The 21951-nt window shown below is 52.5% G+C and overlaps 1 protein-coding gene across 1 annotated transcript in view; it reads right to left on the bottom strand.

Annotated features, from left to right (window-relative positions):
• Nucleotides 1–21951, bottom strand: part of dnah2 (dynein, axonemal, heavy chain 2) — a 232295-nt gene that overhangs the window by 37253 nt on the left and 173091 nt on the right. The window contains exons 62-69 of the mRNA XM_078200892.1: nt 19391–19532; nt 17721–17890; nt 16211–16327; nt 13120–13284; nt 9937–10062; nt 6344–6492; nt 5041–5107; nt 795–945 (exon numbers count right to left, since the gene is read on the bottom strand). Of these exons, the coding sequence (XP_078057018.1) occupies nt 795–945; nt 5041–5107; nt 6344–6492; nt 9937–10062; nt 13120–13284; nt 16211–16327; nt 17721–17890; nt 19391–19532 (1087 nt within the window). The remainder of the gene's footprint in view (nt 1–794; nt 946–5040; nt 5108–6343; nt 6493–9936; nt 10063–13119; nt 13285–16210; nt 16328–17720; nt 17891–19390; nt 19533–21951) is intronic.

Here is a 21951-nt window from a genome sequence, read left to right as displayed (position 1 = left end):
GTTGAGAGTCACCCACATTGCTGTGGCTCTGGAGTCACATGTAGGCCAGACCGGGTAAGGACGGCAGATTTCCTTCCCTAAAGGAACCAGATGGGTTTTTCCAACAATCGACAATGGGTCATCAGTAGATTCTTAATTCCAGATATTTTTTTATTGAATTCAAATTCCACCATCTGCCGTGGGCGGGATTCGAACCCAGGGTCCCCCAGTAACATTAGCTGAGTTTCTGGATTAATAATCTAGCGATAATACCGCTAGGCCATCGCCTCCTCCTCGTCTCGCTTCCTCCTCTGTGCCAGGAGCCCCACTCAGTTCCCTGCTGCGACTAATTCAACTGATCTCAGCCTAGTGGGTGGGCAGGGGGAGAACGTGGCATCTATAACCCACTCGATCAGGGAGTCCTTGCCTATTTCCTAGCCGCTCTGGACCTCGAGTGGGTGAGAGATGCCACGTTCTCCCCCTGCCCATCCCCTGGGCTGAATTGCAGGGAGAGAGCAGGGAATTGAAGTTGGGAACCCACCTTTGCTGCCATTTCTAACATGGCCTGTGCACTCAGAGCCATTTCACTGTGAGGACAGTCACTTTCAGATCAGCTCATCCAGTCTGACTCTGAGACCAGAGTAACAATTCACTCTCCTTATCCCTTCGAGTGCTGGAGTTTATAGAGTGGTCCCATTCAAAGCCTTCCCAAGCTGGTTAGGTCTCCTCCTCTGTGGGTCTTGGCCACCCCTGGACACTTGCCAAGCTGGTCAAGTCTCCTTGCTCTGTGGTCTTGGCCACACCTGGACACTTACCCACTTTAGTGACGGATTTATTGAGGATGGGGGCCAGTGACGGATCCAGATCTTCCTGAACATTCTGGAGTAGAACAGGAGATCCAAACTGCACTCCCTTTTCCAGCACACGCATGTAATCAGTCATCTGAAAATCAATCAGTTTCAGCCCCTGTGGAAACAGTAACCACAAAGAGGTTAGAATCATAGAAACCCTACACTGCAGAAGGAGGCCATTGAGCCCATCAAGCCTGCACCAACCCTTACCCAGGCCCCATCCCCGTAACCCCACGTATTTATCCGGTAATCCCCTTAACCTGCACATCTTTGGACACGAAGCAGCAATTTATCATGGCCAATCCACCTAACCCACACATCTTTGGAGTGTGGAAGGAAACCAGAGCACCCGGAGGAAACCTACGCAGACACGGGGAGAATGTGGAGACTCCACACAGTCACCTGAGGCTGGAATTGACTCTGGGTGACAGTGGGTTACTGTGCTGCGGTGGACAGGATCTACATGAAATAGTCAATTAACCAGTGCACCTTCCAGCTGCCAGTCTAAGCGTGATTTCAGTTGTTCTGGGAGTGTATGATGGTGAGAATGTTTGCAGCTTATTATAGCTGCACTCTGTGTTACAGCCAGCAGATGGGGGTGTATACTGCAAATGATTTTCCAACTGGCCTGAACATCATTAAACCCAGTGTGAGTCAATCTCACCCAAACCCACTCAATCTCTCAAACTCACCCAAACCCACAAACTCACCCAAACTCACACACACAATCTCACAAACTCACTCAATCTCACAAACTCACTCAATCTCTCAAACTCACTCAATCTCACCCAAACTCACTCACACTCACAAACTCACTCACTCAATCTCATAAACTCACTCAAACCCACAAATTCACCCAAACTCACTCAATCTCTCAAACTCACTCAATCTCACCCAAACTCACTCACACTCACAAACTCACTCACTCAATCTCATAAACTCACTCAAACCCACAAATTCACCCAAACTCACTCAATCTCTCAAACTCACTCAAACTCACTCAATCTCTCAAACTCACTCAATCTCACAAACTCACTCAAACTCACTCAATCTCTCAAACTCACTCAAACTCACTCAATCTCACAAACTCACTCAAACTCACTCACACTCACTCATTCATCGATTTTTTGCTCAAGTCATTTATTTAAGGGATGAAAGTGAACGTTTTAATTTATTTCCTAGTTTCTATGCGCTCCAGCATGCTGAGGTACAATATCATCAGGTACAGAGCAGAGCTACCTCGACACTGTCCCCCATCAAACACTCCCAGGACAGGTACAGCACGGGGTTAGATACAGAGTAAAGCTCCCTCTACACTGTCCCCCATCAAACACTCCCAGGACAGGTACAGCACGGGGTTAGATACAGAGTAAAGCTCCCTCTACACTGTCCCCCATCAAACACTCCCAGGACAGGTACAGCACGGGGTTGGATACAGAGTAAAGCTCCCTCTACACTGTCCCCCATCAAACATTCCCAGGACAGGTACAGCACGGGGTTGGATACAGAGTAAAGCTCCCTCTACACTGTCCCCCATCAAACACTCCCAGGACACGTACAGCACGGGGTGAGATACAGAGTAAAGCTCCCTCTACACTGTCCCCATCAAACACTCCCAGGACACGTACAGCACGGGGTGAAATACAGAGTAAAGCTCCCTCTACACTGCCCCCCATCAAACATTCCCAGGACAGGTAGAGCACAGGGGGTTAGATACAGAGTAAAGCTCCCTCTACACTGTCCCCCATCAAACACTCCCAGGACAGGTACAGCACGGGGTTAGATACAGAGTAAAGATCCCTCTACACTGTCCCCCATCAAACACTCCTAGGACAGGTACAGCACGGGGTTAGATACAGAGTAAAGATCCCTCTACACTGACCCCATCAAACACTCCCAGGACAGGTACAGCACGGGGTTAGATACAGAGTAAAGATCCCTCTACACTGTCCCCCATCAAACACTCCTAGGACAGGTACAGCACGGGGTTAGATACAGAGTAAAGCTCTCTCTACACTGTCCCCCATCAAACACTCCCAGGACAGGTACAGCACGGGGTTAGATACAGAGTAAAGCTCCCTCTACACTGTCCCCTACAACCAACCAGATTTGCATTCTAATCAGTATTCTGTAACTTGATTTTGTGTCTCTGTGCCCTGTTTGAGAGCAGGTTTCCACTCCATCTGACGAAGGAGCAGCGCTCCGAAAGCTGATGGCATTTGCTACCAAATAAACCTGTTGGACTTTAACCTGGTGTTGTTAAAACTCTTACTGTGTTCACCCCAGTCCAACGCCGGCATCTCCACATCATGAGTACCATCTTCTGTGTTATTCCACAGTGACTGGGAATTTGAGAAAGATATTTTTTATTATTTCAGTGAATGACTAATGGGGTGGTTTGAAAGGTTTTGTGGCCAGGGTGAAATGTTGTGGACAGTGTGAAGGGTGCCGGAGCCCCCTCCTTACCAAGCTTGAGCTGCACCACTGGAGTGGTGGTGACTCAGGCGATGTACGTGCAAACACCAGGCTGATCAGAACCAGGGCAAGAAGTTTAACAACACCAGGTTAAAGTCCAACAGGTTTATTTGGCAGCAAAAGCCACCAAATAAACCTGTTGGACTTTAACCTGGTGTTGTTAAACTTCTTACTGTGTTTACCCCAGTCCAACGCCGGCATCTCCACATCATGAGAACCAGGGCAACAGTGAGAGCACCGCCTCTATCGAATCCAAGTTGCCTGGTCGAGGGAGCAGCAGCAAGAACAGCAGCCAAGGCTGCTGGTCCTGTCGGAGTTCTCACAACTCCGAGCACGGCCATTTCGGGGAGGTGCTGGCAGCGTTCTGCACCCACAGGCACAGACCCTCCTGCCAGTTTGATATCTACCTCGAGAGAAGATGGGAAAATTGAAGGACGGGAGGAGGACATTGTGATTTGGCCACAGAGAGGCGAGGCTGCTGTATCTGGGCCGGGACGCTGGCTGGGTTTTGGGCAGGGTTATCTGCAATGTGTTACTATCCTCCCCTCACTGCGTTTTGCTGGGGACGTCACCCTGTTCTAACCGGGAGCCACTGCTGCAGTCCCACTCAGGAATTCTGTATCCTGTAGGGATTCTTTGGCTGGGTATTTCCGGCTGTTCCCACTGCTGGGATCTTCCAGTCCCACTGCAGGCAACCACCCCCCAACCCCACCCCTTTCCCGACCCCCAGCCGAGAGTGTGAACACCTGGAAACCCGGTTGATAGCGGCGGGACCCCAGCAAATGGTGGGCCGTCCCATCCGCCACATGTTGAGGAAGGGGTGAGGGGTGAGTCCTACACTTTTTAAACAGATCATGCAGACTGTTTGAAGGACCACGCGGTCCAGGTAAGCTTTCAGGGTTAGCTGTGTCATCAGGTGTTGCCTGTTGTAAGGTTGGCCACTTCCAGGGAGTCATGACCTTCGCCCTGCTGCCAATGCATTATTGACCTCACCGTCTTGGCCAATCATAGAATCCCTACGGTGTAGGAGGAGGCCATTCGGCCCATCGAGTCTGCTCCGACCACAATCCGACCCAGACCCTATCCCCATAACCCCATGCATTTACCCTGCTAATCCCCCTGACACTAAGGGGCAATTTACCACCTAACCAGTACATCTTTCGGACTGTGGGAGGAAACCGGAGGAGCCGGAGAAAACCCACGCAGACAAGGGGAGAACGTGTAGACTCTGCACAGTTTCCCAAGCCGGGAATTGAACCCGGGTCCCTGGCGCTGTGAGGCAGCAGCACTAACCCACAGTGCCACCGTGCCGCTGGGATTGAACCCGGGTCCTTGGCGTGTGAGGCAGCAGCACTAACCCACTGTGCCACCATGCCGCTGGGATTGAACCCGGGTCCCTGGCGCTGTGAGGCAGCAGCGCTAACCCACTGTGCCACCGTGCCGCTGGGATTGAACCCGGGTCCTTGGCGTGTGAGGCAGCAGCACTAACCCACTGTGCCACCGTGCCGCTGGGATTGAACCCGGGTCCTTGGCGTGTGAGGCAGCAGCACTAACCCACTGTGCCACCGTGCCGCTGGGATTGAACCCGGGTCCCTGGCGCTGTGAGGCAGCAGCACTAACCCAGTGTGCCACCGTGCTGCCTCATCATGTTGATAAATAATGTGGATTTATGTATTTGTTCCCCCTGTTGGTGCTCAGCTTGTATCTGCAGCTTCTAGTTTTATGAGCCTTGTACCTTTGAGAACTCCATGTTCTTGATCCACTTCAGAGCCTGACCCTGTGGGTCCACCATCAGAGGCCACCTGAGGGAGAGAAGGACTAATGTCAAGGTGTGAATCTGAGTCGTTTCCAGCAGTTTCCAGCTCCGTTTACAATCACACCCCTTACCCAAAGAGACTCGCTCACATTCCACTAACTCGCACAGAATGCAAACCCAGCATTGTGATGGCCAGAGGATTTCCTAGTACATTGCACTGAATCAAACAGAGTAAAGCTCCCTCTACACTGTCCCCATCAAACACTCCCAGGACAGGTACAGCACGGGGTTAGATACAGAGTAAAGCTCCCTCTACACTGTCCCCCATCAAACACTCCCAGGACAGGTACAGCACGGGGTTAGATACAGAGTAAAGCTCCCTCTACACTGTCCCCCATCAAACACTCCCAGGACAGGTACAGCACGGGGTTAGATACAGAGTAAAGCTCCCTCTACACTGTCCCCATCAAACACTCCCAGGACAGGTACAGCACGGGGTTAGATACAGAGTAAAGCTCCCTCTACACTGTCCCCATCAAACACTCCCAGGACAGGTACAGCACGGGGTTAGATACAGAGTAAAGCTCCCTCTACACTGTCCCCATCAAACACTCCCAGGACAGGTACAGCACGGGGTTAGATACAGAGTAAAGCTCCCTCTACACTGTCCCCCATCAAACACTCCCAGGACAGGTACAGCACGGGGTTAGATACAGAGTAAAGCTCCCTCTACACTGTCCCCCATCAAACACTCCCAGGACAGGTACAGCACGGGGTTAGATACAGAGTAAAGCTCCCTCTACACTGTCCACCATCAAACACTCCCAGGACAGGTACAGCACGGGGTTAGATACAGAGTAAAGCTCCCTCTACACTGTCCCCATCAAACACTCCCAGGACAGGTACAGCACGGGGTTAGATACAGAGTAAAGCTCCCTCTACACTGTCCCCCATCAAACACTCCCAGGACAGGTACAGCACGGGGTTAGATACAGAGTAAAGCTCCCCCTACACTGTCACAGGGTATCACTTGCCTGACCCTCAGAGAGTGAAGCTGAACCAATTTTTAGAAAGTACGGCACTCCCTCAGCACTGACCCTCTGACAGTGTGGCTCTCCCTCAGCACTGACCCTCTGACAGTGCGGCACTCCCTCAGCACTGACCCTCTGACAGTGCGGCACTTCCCCAGCACTGACAGTGGAATTGTCCTCCTTGACCCTGGTCTGTTGGTGTTACATATCTCTCTGCTGCCCCCTCCCTCTGGTGAATAGCCCCACCGTACCTGTTGCCTCTGGTTACGATGACTCCATTTTCTGTGGAGAAGGCATCCGTTGGCAGGCCCTGGATGTTCCAGTCTCGCACTGTGGTGGGATTGGAGAGAAAGTTTGCAAAGGCAAAGTCGGGGGAGTAGGGCACTGCCCTCTGGTTGATCTGTAGGGAATATCATTCAGAGAGTTTGACGGCAGTACAATCAGCCAGGCAAGAAACTGGGTACAAACACTGCTCACGCCGCACTCTGGCCTTGTACACAGCCTGGGCCCTGTCCACAGCCTACGCAGTGTTCACAGCCTGGGCAGTGTACACAGCCTGGGCAGTGTACACAGCCTGGGCCCTGTACACAGCCTGGGCCCTGTACACAGCCTGGGCCCTGTACACAGCCTCCGCAGTGTTCACAGCCTGGGCAGTGTACACAGCCTGGGCCCTGTACACAGCCTGGGCCCTGTACGCAGCCTGGGCCCTGTACGCAGCCTGGGCCCTGTACGCAGCCTGGGCCCTGAACACAGCCTGGGCCCTGTACACAGCCTGGGCCCTGTACACAGCCTGGGCCCTGTACACAGCCTGGGCCCTGTACGCAGCCTGGGCCCTGTACGCAGCCTGGGCCCTGTACGCAGCCTGGGCCCTGAACACAGCCTGGGCCCTGTACACAGCCTGGGCCCTGTACACAGCCTGGGCCCTGTACACAGCCTGGGCCCTGTACACAGCCTGGGCCCTGTACACAGCCTGGGCCCTGTACACAGCCTGGGCCCTGTACACAGCCTGGGCCCTGTACACAGCCTGGGCCCTGTACACAGCCTGGGCCTTGTACACAGCCTGGGCAGTGTACACAGCCTGGGCCCTGTACACAGCCTGGGCCCTGTACACAGCCTGGGCCCTGTACACAGCCTGGGCCCTGTACACAGCCTGGGCCCTGTACACAGCCTGAGCCTTGTACACAGCTTGGGCCTCGTTCACAGCCTGGGCCTTGTACACAGCCTGGGCAGTGTTCACAGCCTGGGCATTTCTCAGTGTAGGAAAGCAACAGGAAGAAGGGATTACTGAGGCAGCTGAGATTTTGCTGCAAAAGGATGAATTAGAAGGTGAGAAGGTGTCAGCACAGTAACAGGAGGGACAGAGAGAGTTGCAGCTTGGAAACGATGTGAGGGAAGTTCAGAGAGACTGCGGCCATTCGAAGATCGACACTTGTTCAGGAACAGCACTGCTCCTGTTATCCCAGTCACTCTGCCCAGACTTGTCCTGTGCAACCAACAGCACACACCGACCGCTAGTGCGGTGGGAATGCAAAAGGCAAACCATATACATCACAGCACACAGGTACACCACAGCACACAGGTACATCACAATGCACACAGGTACACCACGGTGCACACAGGTACACCACAGTGCACACAGGTACATCACAATGCACACAGGTACACCACAGTGCACACAGGTACACCACAGTGCACACAGGTACATCACAATGCACACAGGTACACCCCAGCACACACAGGTACACCACAGCACACACAGGTACACCACAGCGCACACAGGTACACCACAGCGCACACAGGTACACCACAGCGCACACAGGTACACCACAGCGCACACAGGTACACCACAGCGCACACAGGTACACCACAGCGCACACAGGTACACCACAGCGCACACAGGTACACCACAGCGCACACAGGTACACCACAATGCACACAGGTACACCACAGTGCACACAGGTACACCACAGTGCACACACAGGTACACCACAACACATACAGGTACACCACAGTGCACACAGGTACACCACAATGCACACAGGTACACTGCAGCGCACACAGGGACACCACAATGCACACACAGGTACACCACAGCACACACAGGTACACCACAGCACACACAGGTACACCACAGCACACACAGGTACACCACAGCACACACAGGTACACCACAGCACACACAGGTACACCACAGCACACACAGGTACACCACAGCACACAGGTACACCACAATGCACACACAGGGACACCACAATGCACACACAGGTACACCACAGCACACACAGGTACACCACAGCACACACAGGTACACCACAGCACACACAGGTACACCACAGCACACACAGGTACACTGCAGCGCACACAGGGACACCACAGCACACACAGGTACACCACAATGCACACAGGTACACCACAGTGCACACACAGGTACACCACAACACATACAGGTACACCACAGCACACACAGGTACACCACAGCACACACAGGTACACTGCAGCGCACACAGGGACACCACAATGCACACACAGGGACACCACAATGCACACACAGGGACACCACAATGCACACACAGGTACACCACAGCACACACAGGTACACTGCAGCGCACACAGGTACACCACAGCACACACAGGTACACCACAATGCACACAGGTACACCACAGTGCACACAGGTACACCACAGTGCACACACAGGTACACCACAACACATACAGGTACACCACAGCACACACAGGTACACCACAGCACACACAGGTACACCGCAGCGCACACAGGGACACCACAATGCACACACAGGGACACCACAGCACACACAGGTACACCACAGCACACACAGGTACACCACAGCACACACAGGTACACCACAGCACACACAGGTACACCACAGCACACACAGGTACACCACAGCACACACAGGTACACCACAGCACACACAGGGACACCACAATGCACACACAGGTACACCACAGCACACACAGGTACACCACAGCACACACAGGTACACCACAGCACACACAGGTACACCACAGCACACACAGGTACACCACAGCACACACAGGTACACCACAATGCACACACAGGTACACCACAGCACACACAGGTACACCACAGCACACACAGGTACACCACAATGCACACACAGGTACACCACAGCACACACAGGTACACCACAGCGCACACAGGTACACCACAATGCACACACAGGTACACCACAGCGCACACAGGGACACCACAGCGCACACAGGGACACCACAATGCACACACAGGTACACCACAGCACACACAGGTACACCACAGCACACACAGGTACACCACAATGCACACACAGGTACACCACAGCACACACAGGTACACCACAGCACACACAGGTACACCACAGCACACACAGGTACACCACAGCACACACAGGTACACCACAGCACACACAGGTACACCACAGCGCACACAGGGACACCACAATGCACACACAGGTACACCACAGCACACACAGGTACACCACAGCACACACAGGTACACCACAATGCACACACAGGTACACCACAGCACACACAGGTACACCACAGCACACACAGGTACACCACAGCACACACAGGTACACCACAGCACACACAGGTACACCACAGCACACACAGGTACACCACAGCACACACAGGTACACCACAGCACACACAGGTACACCACAGCACACACAGGTACACCACAGCACACAGGTACATAACAGTACACAGGTACACCACAGCACACAGGTACACCTCAGTACACAGGCACCATGATAACCTGGTGATAATGGTCAGTAATAATGTGCAGAAACAACACACGAGGTGCTGGCCCTCTGACACTCACCTCCTTCATCCAGATGTCAGTAACAATCTCCTCCCGATAATTTGAGAGGAAAGGGCCCATGTATGAAAGGAAGGCTGAGGCCAGCAGGCAGTCTCCAACCAGGTAACCCATGTCCGATTCGAGACCCTGGCAGGGAAGAGAAAAGGACCTGTTGGAGCTGGCCACGCGAGGATGGACAATGTTGTTAACAGAATACTCGAGCAATGTGGCACGTGACGAAAGCAGGTGTGGAACAGGTTCCAGAGAGAAGTTTTATACTCATTAACTACAGGCTCGATCTTTCAGTGTTACAGCAACCCTGGCTAGACGAAGCAACCAGACACATCACCAAGTGGCCCTGACATAGTGTCCCTTCAAATTAATTTTGGATACAAGAGAGACAATACTTCCCTTTTGTCTCATCAACTCCCTATTTTCAACATCAGGTAAACAGCAGCGAGATGGTGGTTATTATAAATTGAGCGTTGTCGTACGGTGGCCTGGCCACACAATGGCCCAGTGGGTTGCACGCTAGCAGCAGAATTTGCCCTCAGGACCCCTGCACCACTCTCGATCGATGCTGTCAGCTCCAGTCCCTGAACCCACCCAGATGCCGGGGCTTTGTTGGATGTCCAGTGATCGGCAAAGGGATTGCTGGCTGCCCTCGGCTGACTCTCTGAAGGGGTTTTTAGGGTATCTTAACCATCCAGGAATGCACCTAACGCTGGTGGGACCTTCAGAACTCTCAGAGAGGCGGGCTTTCAGCCTGACTTTCCATCACCACCACTGGGGGAAGGGGGAACAGCAGCTAAGCACAAGGTCACGCACAGGAGAAGGAGGAGGAGGAGGAGTGCTGATGGGAATCCCGGAGCCTGCGATACAGAATGCAGCTCCCATTTTTAATACACTGGCAATCCTCAGAGGAAGAAGTCTCACAACACCAGGTTAAAGTCCAACAGGTTTATCTGGTAGCAAATACCATAAGCTTTCGGAGCGCTGCTCCTTCGTCAGATGGAGTGGAAATGTGCTCTCAAACAGTGCCCAGAGACACAAAATCAAGTTACAGAATAAGTTACAATCCTCAGAGGAGCAGCAGGAGGTGGCAGAGGGAGCTGAGGGATCTGTAGGCCAAGGCCGCAGTGAGTTTCTGCCCATCGAGCTGACTCCGATCCCTGCCGCCTTGTCCAGGGACGTTCCTCCCTGGCAGGCGGACTGGTCGGAAAACCGCTAAGCAAACACCGGCACAATATGCAGAAGCTTCATCGGCTGCAGGATAGGGTGGCGGCGGTTTAGAACACGAGAATGTGAGAACCAGGGGCAGGAGGAGGCCATTCAGCCCCTTGAGCCTGTGCCGCCATTCGATGCAATCATGGCTGATCTCATCTCAGCCTCAACTCCACTTCCCTGCCTGCTCCCCATAACCCTTCAACCCTTCTGGGTGGCCCAGTGGGTTAGCACTGCTGATTCACAGCGCCGGGGACCCGAGTTCGATTCCCGGCCTCGGGTCACCGTCTGTGTGGAGTCTGCACGTTCTCCCCCGTGTCTGCGTGGGTTTCCTCCGGGTGCTCCGGTTTCCTCCCACAGTCCGAAAATGTGCAGGTTAGGGGGGTTGGCCATGGTAAATTAACCCTCATTGTCCCGGGTGTGATAGGTTAGAGGGATTAGCAGGTTAGCTAAGCGGGGATAGGGCCTGGGTGGGATTGGTGTTGGTGCAGACTCGATGGGCCGAATGGCCTTCTTCTGCGCTGTAGGGATTCTATGATTCTACGAGCCCCATTACTAATTACAAATCTGTGTCTCCTCCTTAAATTTACTCTCAACGTCCCGGCATCCGCCGCACTCTGAGGCAGTGAATTCCCACCCTTTGAGAGAAGTAGTTTCTCCTAATCTCTGTTTTAAATCTGCTACCCCTTAAAACATAGAAACATAGAGGATAGGAGCAAGAGGAGGCCATTCGGCCCTTCGAGCCTGCTCCGCCATTCACCACCATCATGGCTCATCATCCAACTCAATAGCCTCATCCTGCTTTCTCCCCATAACCTTTGACCCCATTCGCCCCCAAGTGCTATATCCAGCCACCTCTTGAATACATTCAATATTTTGGCATCAACTACTTCCTGTGGTGATGAATTCCACAGGCTCACCACTCTCTGGGTGAAGAAATGTCTCTTCATCTCCGTCCTAATGGTCCACCCTGAATGGTATCCTGGTCTACCCTTATCCTTATTGCTAAAACCTCTTGTTCTAGATTATACCACAAGAGGAAGCATCCTCTCCACGTCTACCCTGTCCATCCCCTTTCTCATCCTGTACATCTCAATTATCACAGAATCACACAATCCCTACAGTGCAGAAGGAGGCTATTCGGCCCATCGAGTCTGCACCGACCACAATCCCACCCAGACGCTATTCCCGTAACCCCACATTTTTACCCTGCTAGTCCCTCTGACACTAGGGTCAATTTATAAAGTCATAGAGGTTTACAGCATGGAAATAGGCCCTTCGGCCCAACTTGTCCATGCCGCCCAGTTTTTACCACTAAGCTAGTCCCAATTGCCCGCATTTGGCCCATATCCCTCTATATCCATTTTACCCATGTAACTGTCTAAATGCTTTTTAAAAGACAAAATTGTACCCGCCTCTACTACTACCTCTGGCAGCTCGTTCCAGACACTCACCACCCTGAGTGAAATAATTGCCCCTCTGGACACTTTTGTATCTCTCCCCTCTCATCTTAAACCTATGCCCTCTAGCTTTAGACTCCCCTACCTTTGGGAAAAGATATTGACTATCCAGCTGATTTATTAATTCAGCATGGCCAATCAACCTAACCTGCACATCTTTGGAGTGTGGGAGGAAACCGGAGCACCTGGAGGAAACCCACGCAGACACGGGGAGAACGTGCAGACTCCACGCAGACAGTGACTCGAGGCTGGAATTGAACGAGGCCGGAATTAGATCTCCTCTCATTCTTCGAAATGCCAGCGAGTGTCGGCCTAAACTGCCCAATCTCTCTTCGTAAGCCAAACCCCTCATCTGTGGAATTTGCTGTGTTGGGGGTTCTGCACTCCCCCATCTCCACCCTCCATGCCCAGAGCAACACTGACAATCTGTACAGTTGCTGCACGCCGCTGCCCCCCCTCCCCCCCTCCCCCAGCCCCCCTCCCCCCCCCCCCCCCGCTCCCCCCCACCCCACACACTCACCTTGACGGTCTCTTCCCAGCGTACTTTCTCTGCAGCCAGGCCTGACAGCAGCTTGGCTGCACGGTCCATTTTGATCTCCATCTCCTCCGACTTTTTGCGAAGCTCCTCCTTTTGAGCCAGTTTCTCATCGTACAGTTTCTTCAGAGTATCCAGCTTCTCAGCCACCTGGGGGGGTTGGGGGGGGGGGGGGGGGGTGTGGAATGGTAAAGAGCGTTGGAAACAACCGCTGGGAGCCCAAAAAGCACCCACCACCACCAAGCCAGGCATGTTTCACAAATCACTGCGTTCGAAACAGACGGAACTACCAGAAGGATGTGGAGGCTTTGGAGAGGGGACAGAAAAGATTTACCAGGATGTTGCCTGGTATGGAGGGCATTAGCTCTGAGGAGAGGTTGGAGAAACTTGGTTTGTTCTCACTGGAACGACGGAGGTTGAGGGGAGACCTGATAGAAGTCTACAAGATTATGAGGGGCATGGACAGAGTGGATAATCAGAAGCTTTTTCCCAGGGTGGAAGAGTCAATGACTAGGGGGCACAGGTTTAAGGTGCGAGGGGCAAGGTTTAAAGGAGATGTACGAGGCAGATTTTTTACACAGAGGGTGGTGGGTGCCTGGAACTCGTTGCCGGGGGAGGGAGTGGAAGCGGATACGGTAGTGAGTTTTATGGGGCGTCTGGACAAATACATGAATAGGATGGGAATAGAGGGATACGGTCCCCGGAAGGGTCGGGGGTTTTAGTTCAGTCGGGCAGCATGGTCGGTGCAGGCTTGGAGGGCCGAAGGGCCTGTTCCTGTGCTGTAATTTTCTTTGTTTTTTTTGTTCAGGACCAGAAGTGAAAACTGCAACTCAACGCTGGAAAACCTCAGCCAGTGAGAAAACTGCAGTGAAACTCGCAGGGAAAACTACAACCTGCCTGCCAGTCCGAAAATTCTCTACATCTCTCACTTCGCTTTCTTTGACGAATATCTTTCCGGCTCCCTCCAGAATGTGGCAGCTTCCACTGTCACCTCACACTCTGTGGACTGTGCCTGTTCCTGGGTGAGGGTTTGTCGGGAAGCAGCGAGATGTATGGGGTATTGGTGTTCGTCACGGGAAAGGTCGGGCAGGGATGGGATGCTCAGGAGGCCTGTCTGGAGGGCCAGGTAGAGTGTCCCGCACTCACCCCTCACTCCCCATTGTCTCCATTAGGCCAAATCACATGTCAGCAATGGGTAAAGGCCATTTCACACAAAGAGCCTGTCTCCTTGTCTAATCTCACCTCCTCAACTCATCACTCAATCCCTTTGCAGAAATCTCTTCAGGACCCTCTCCGAGAACTCAGTCCGCTGCTCTATCATAGAACCATAGAAAAGTTGCAGCACAGAAGGAGGCTATTTGGCCCATCTTGTCCATGCCAGCCTGAGGACACCCAGGTGCCCTTTCTAATCCCACCTTCCCGCAGTGGGCCCATAGCCCTGTAGTTTACAGCACTTAAGGTGCAGATCCAGGTACTTGTTAAAGGAGTTTAGGGTCTCTGCCTCCACCACCAACTCGGGCGGTGAATTCCAGACACCCACCACCCTCTGCGTAAAAAAGGTTTTTCCTCCTGTCCCTCTACACCTACTGCTACTTATCCTGAATCTGTGTCCCCTGGTTCTAGAATTCTCCACTCTATCTCTTCCTTTATAAAGGCAAATTACTGCGGACGCTGGAATCTGAAACCAAAAGAGAAAACGCTGGAAAATCTCAGCAGGTCTGGCAGCACCTGTCAGGAGAGAAAAGGGCTGACGTTTCGAGCCCAGACCACCCTTTCTCAAAGGAGCTTTGACAAAAGATCATCTGGACTTGAAACGTCAGCTCTAATCTCCCCTTACAGATGCTGCCAGACCTGCTGAGATTTTCCAGCATTTTCCCTTTTGCTATCTCTCCCCCTCATCATCATTTTGTACACCTCAATCAACTCACCCCTCAGCCTTCTTTGTTCCAAGGAAAATGGTGTGCTGGCCTTTATCAATCGAGGGATTGAGTTTAGGAGTCCGGGGATAATGATGCAGCTTTATAAGACCCTCGTCAGACCCCACTTGGAGTACTGTGCTCAGTTCTGGTCGCCTCATTACAGGAAGGATGTGGAAAAGATTGAAAGGGTGCAGAGGAGATTTACAAGGATGTTGCCTGGATTGAGTGGCATGCCTTATGAGGATAGGCTGAGGGAGCTCGGTCTTTTCTCCTTGGAGAGACGAAGGATGAGAGGAGACCTAATAGAGGTGTATAAGATGTTGAGAGGCATAGATCGGGTGGACTCTCAGAGGCTTTTTCCCAGGGTGGAAATGGCTGCTACGAGAGGACACAGGTTTAAGGTGCTGGGGGGTAGGTACAGGGGAAATGTTAGGGGAAAGTTTTTCACACAGAGGGTGGTGGGCGAGTGGAATCGGCTGCCGTCAGTGGTGGTGGAGGCAAACTCAATAGGGTCTTTTAAGAGACTCCTGGATGAGTACATGGGACTTAATAGGATGGAGGGTTATAGGTAGGCCTAAAAGGTAGGGATATGTTCGGCACAACTTGTGGGGCCGAAGGGCCTGTTTTGTGCTGTAGTTTTTCTATGTTTCTAAAATAATCCCAACCAATAATCCCAACCTGGGAGTGTGGAATGAGCTACCGGATAAAGTGGTAAATGCGGGGTCACTTTTAACATTTAAGAAAAACTTGGACGGGTTCATGGATGAGAGGGGTGTGGAGGGATATGGTCCAAGTGCAGGTCAGTGGGACTAGGCATAAAATGGTTCGGCACAGACAAGAAGGGCCAAAAGGCCTGTTTCTGAGCTGTAATTTTCTATGGTTCTATCCAATCTCTCCTCCTGGCCCTCAGTGTGACAGCCTGAGTGCGGATTTAGCTGCTGAGTGCGCTGGCAGCATTGAGAAGGACAGGGAGAATCTGGAGCAAAGTCCTGGCATTCTGATGAAAGTTTACAAAGTCCGATTGCCAGCAAAGGGAGTGGACGGTGTCTGTCCCGTCCGAAATCACTGAGCTCCCTGTCGCTTCCAGCAAGCTGCGGGTGGGAGATGGAGAGTTAACAAAGCCGCAGAGCAACACATTAGAACAAGGCAGCACCCACCTCTCTTAACTTAGCCTGTGCGTCAGCAAGTGAGGCCTGCTTCTCCGCCAGCTGTGCCATGGCGTCCCTGAGGCGGATTCGTTTGGGTTCAACCACACGGTACAGTCTGCCGTACAGCTGTGGGTAAAGCGATGGGGAGAGGAGAGGTTAGAGACAGGCAGGGAATCACTGCAGGCCCACTTAGTGTCAGCGAGATACACCTGAAAACTGCTTCATTGGCTTTTCATAGCTTGTCCTCCGTTGCACAATTTTCATCACCATTTGAGTCTGATCAGATAGTGAAACAGTCTGCGCTCGTGTACAGCAAGGCCTCGAGAACATGAAGGCTTGGGGTGGTCACTGGCAAGTCACATTCACGCCACACAATGACCATCACAAACAAGAGATTTTCAAACAATCTCCTTTTGACATTCACAAGCATTAACACACTGAATCCCCCACTGTCAACATCCTGGGGGTTACCATCACTGAATCCCCCACTGTCAACATCCTGGGGGTTACCATTGACCAGAAACTGATCTGGACCCAGCCGTATAAATACTGTAGCTACCAGAGCAGATCAGAGGCTGGGAATACTGCGGAGCGTAACTCACCCCCTGACTCCCCAAAGCCTGTCCACCATCTACAAGGCACAAGTCAGGAGTGTGATGGAACACTCCCCACTTGCCTGGATGGGAGCGGCTCCAACAACACTCAAGAAGCTCGACACCATCCAGGACAAAGCAGCCCCACTTGATTGGCCCCCCATCCACAAACACTCACTCCCTCCACCACCGACACTCAGTAGCAGCGTGTGTACCATCTACAAGATGCACCGCAGTGACTCACCAAGGCACCTCAGACAGCACCTTCCAAACCCAAGATCTCTACCATCTAGAAGGACAAGGGCAGCAGATGCCTGGGAACACCCCCACCTGGAGGTTCCCCTCCGAGTCACTCACCATCCCTACTTGGAAATATATCGGCTGTTCCTTTACTGTTACTGGGGTCAAAATCCTGGAATTCCCTCCCTAACGGCATTGTGGATCAACACCAGAACGTGGACTGCAGCGATTCAAGAAGGCAGCTCACCACCACCTTCTCAAAGGCAACTAGGGATGGGCAATAAATGCTGCCCAGGCAGCGACGTTCACATCCTGGGAAAGATTTTGAAAATGTGCGTTCTGTTCCAGTTTTACACTCCACTCCCATCGACAGAGCCCAATGACTTGGTTGATGAAACCATTCATAGGAGCAGCACATCCGCACCAAGATTCAGAGCAGGAACATTGAATCATATTGCATTCAAAACGCGTTTGATTTGCTCCAGCTGGATTTATGATTCATTCACAATTTGCTGAAGGGTTAGATGAACAATGAGATTCACAAAGAGAAGCAGAGACATGAGTGAGATAGTGAAAACCTGATGGGAAAAGAGCAAGGGAAAACAAAGGAAGCAAAGAAGAGAGAGAGGAAGCACTGGGAGCCACGAGGAAGGAGGAGAGATGTGGATAATTGGAACAATACTTGCCTCCATGGCAAGGACCCACATACTGAGGGATTTGGCCGCTACAGACACACGGCCCACAATTTCCGGCTGGAAGTCTGGTTGTGCACAATACGTCCCGATTTTCTTCAGCACTTTGTCAGAAATATTGTCCTTGTCGAAATTAATGAGCTGCTTAATGAAGGTTCCCTCACCTGAAAAACAGGAGGCCGCCTCATCAAACCCTGCGTCAAATCCACCACTCATCAAAACCAATAGCACCAACCTGCATCCCCCCTACTATCAACATCCTGGGGGTTACCATCACTGAATCTCCCACTATCAACATCCTGGGGGTTACCATCACTGAATCCCCCACTATCAACATCCTGGGGGTTACCATCACTGAATCCCTCCCACTGTCAACATCCTGGGGGTTACCGTCACTGAATCCCTCCCACTATCAACATCCTGGGGGTTATCATTGACCAGAAACTCAACTGCGACCCAGCCACATAAATAAGTGGCTACCAGAGCAGATCAGGGGCTGGGAATCCTGTGGAGAGGGACCTGTCTTGTGTTTCCAGGGAATGTCTACACCTCACTCTGCTCTTGACAAGGACACTTTGTACCATGTTTATGATGAACGGATATGGGTTGAGCAGACAATTACCCCGTTAGCATTTAAGTTTTCAATTCAAATTTTATTATTATTGTCACGAGTAGAATAGAATAGAATAGAATAGAATAGAAACCCTACAGTGCAGAAGGAGGCCATTCGGCCCATCGAGTCTGCACCGACCACAATCCCACCCAGGCCCTACCCCCACATATTTACCCACTAATCCCTCTAACCTACGCATCTCAGGACTCTAAGGGGCAATTTTTAACCTGGCCAATCAACCTAACCCGCACATCTTTGGACTGTGGGAGGAAACCGGAGCACCCGGAGGAAACCCACGCAGACACGAGGAGAATGTGCAAACTCCACACAGACAGTGACCCGAGCTGGGAATCGAATGTAGGCTTACATTAACACTGCAATGAAGCTACTGTGAAAATCCCCTAGCTGCCACACTCCGGTGCCTGTTCGGGTTACATTGAGGGAGAATTTAGCATGGCCAACGCACCCTAACCGGCACATCTTTTGGACTGTGGGAGAAAACGGGAGCACTCGGAGGAAACCCACGCAGACACGGGGAGAACGTGTGATGCACCATCAATCGAGCAAAGACTAGTTTGTATGCAAGAACAAATAGGCTTTTATTACCAAAAGACTTGGAGCACACCCATGCCGATGAACTGGTCCAGACTGAGGCAGGGGGTTGGGGAGCAGTCGCCTTTATACCTGGACCAGGGGGGGAGGAGTCTCGGGTAGGGCCGGCAGGGGCGTGTCCAGGCATGTCACACACACAGACAATAAGCTAACAGTGGTTTATCACAACGTGCAGACTCCACACAGACAGTGACCCAAGCCGGGGATCAAACCCGGGTCCCTGGCGCTGTGAGGCAGCAGCGCTAACCACTGTGCCACTGTGTTGCCAATTTGTCTTGATAAATGGGGAAATCATTCACTTGCTCCTTCTACATGTTTTGTTTTGCTGACTAGCCGTGTGGCAGAAACACATCTCACACCTCGGAGGGCTGACTGATCCACCTGGCCTCCCAGACCGTCCACCCATCCAGCCAGACAGTATCAGACGTTAGGGCCTCACCCAGCTGTTTCTTGGCCTCTGCCCAGGTTGGCTCCGATCCTCTGAGAATCATTACTGCTTGCATCACTGTCTCAACGAGGACAGGGGGGCGGCCGTACGATTTGATTTCAGTCATGTCCTTTTTGTTCAGGGACTCCAGAGCCTGCAAGGTGAAGGATTGAGACAGTGCATTAGCCCATGGCTGTCCGCTTAACTCACACCCCAGCCAGCCGCGCCGTTTACCAACTAACATTGGCAGGAAGATCGCCATGCCTTGGTAAATCATGTTGGATCTCAGAAAATCATTTTATTTTTCACTGATATTAATGAATAAACACATTGGTTCGAGTGTACAGTTCCAGGCTCCACTCTTTAGGAAGGGTGTTGGAGAGGGGTGCAGGGGAGATTTGTTAGAATGGCTCCAGGTCCTGGAGCGATGTGGAAGCTGGGATTGTTAATAGAACATAGAACAGTACAGCACAGAACAGGCCCTTCGGCCCACGATGATGTTCTCCTCAGAGCACAGAGGGAGGAGCGGAGATTTACTGGGGGCGTTTGAAAGCCCAGCAGGTTTTGGTGAAGAAAATCAGGAGAGAATGGGCGGGATTTTCCAGCTGCCCTCGCCTCATCTCGCCCGAGGTCAACGGACCTTTCCATGGTCCGCCCCTCGCCCGCTCCGATTCCCATGGCAGGCGGAATGGGAAAATTCACCCCCAGTGTTTCCAGTGGCAGGAGGTCAGTATCTGAGGGACGCAGATTGCAGAGAATCGGGAAAAGTTCCAGAGGGGGGAATCGAGAATCTGTGTTTGGAAGAGCAAGTTGCTGTCATCTAGAGGGCACTGACTGAAAGGGCAGAGGAAACAGACTCAATATTAACTTTGAGAGGGAAGTAGATAAATTCGAACCACAGAATCACAATGATGCTGAAGGAGGCCATTCGGCCCACTGAGTCTGCACTGACTCTTCCAAAGAGCATCCCACCCAAGCTGCTATATGAACGGAGTGGGAATGGAGGGATACAAAAGAGTGGTCTAGTTTGGACCAGGGAGCGGCGCGGGCTAATTGTTCCTGGTTTCTCGTTTCAAGGCTTCATTCTATGATCATCTTGCTGGTGCCAGTACAGAGTGAGACTGCGGATAGTTGGGAACCTCTCTCGGGGGCAGGGAATTCATATGGTGTTCGTGGAAGTGGAAATGACTAGGGTTGGGAAGCATTTTCCGATCGGGGCCATTGTGATCTCCTGGACTCGTTTCGATCGCCTCAGGGGGTCGGAGAGGAATTTCCCAGATTTTTTTTCCCCATATTGGCCCTGGGGTTTTTCACTCTGGGTTTTCGCCTCTCCCTGGAGATCACATGGTCTGGAATGGGGGGTTGGGGGTAAGTTAATAGGTTGTAATGAACAAAGCATCGTAGCTGTGAGGGACAGCTCGGTGGATAGGATATTGGTATGTAGATAGGCTGGAAAATTGGGCGGGGATCCTGGATTCAGGATTCAATCCTGGACCGGGGAGCGGCGCGGGCTTGGGGGGCCGAAGGGCCTGTTCCTGTGCTGTATTGTTCTTTGTTCTTGTTCTTTGTTCTGCCCACTGTGTCCTATCCTCACAACCCTGCGCATTTACCATGGCCAATCCACCAAACCTACACATCTTTGGACACTAAGGGGCAATTCAGCATGGCCAATCCACCTAACCTGCACATCTTTGGACACTAAGGGGCAATTTAGCATGGCCAATCCCCCTAACTGCACATCTTTGGACACTAAGGCGCAATTTAGCATGGCCAATCCACCTAACTACACATCTTTGGACACTAAGGCGCAATTTAGCATGGCCAATCCCCCTAACTGCACATCTTTGGACACTAAGGCGCAATTTAGCATGGCCAATCCACCTAACTGCATATCTTTGGACACTAAAGGACAATTTCGCATGGCCAATCCACCTAACTGCATATCTTTGGAGTGTAGGAGGAAACCGGAGCACCCGGAGGGAATCCACGCAGACATGGGGAGAACGTGCAGACTCCACACAGACAGTGACCCAAGGCTGGAATTGAACCCGGGTCCCTGGCGCTGTGAGGCAGCAGCGCTAACCCATTGTGCCACCGTGCCGCTGGGATTGAACCTGGGTCCCTGGCGCTGTGAGGCAGCAGCGCTAACCCACTGTGCCACCGTGCCGCTGGGATTGAACCCGGGTCCCTGGCGCTGTGAGGCAGCAGCGCTAACCCACTGTGCCACCGTGCCGCTGGGATTGAACCCGGGTCCCTGGCGCTGTGAGGCAGCAGCGCTAACCCACTGTGCCACTGGGATTGAACCCGGGTCCCTGGCGCTGTGAGGCAGCAGCGCTAACCCACTGTGCCACCGTGCCGCTGGGATTGAACCCGGGTCCCTGGCGCTGTGAGGCAGCAGCGCTAACCCACTGTGCCACCGTGCCGCTGGGATTGAACCCGGGTCCCTGGCGCTGTGAGGCAGCAGCACTAACCCAGTGTGCCACCGTGCCGCTGGGATTGAACCCGGGTCCCTGGCGCTGTGAGGCAGCAGCACTAACCCAGTGTGCCACCGTGCCGCTGGGATTGAACCCGGG

The sequence above is a fragment of the Mustelus asterias genome, chromosome 31, assembly GCF_964213995.1.
Source record: "Mustelus asterias chromosome 31, sMusAst1.hap1.1, whole genome shotgun sequence".
NCBI classification, from domain to species: Eukaryota; Metazoa; Chordata; class Chondrichthyes; order Carcharhiniformes; family Triakidae; genus Mustelus; species Mustelus asterias.
Note: the sequence above shows the minus strand (reverse complement) of the source record. Positions and strands in the feature narration are given on the sequence as shown.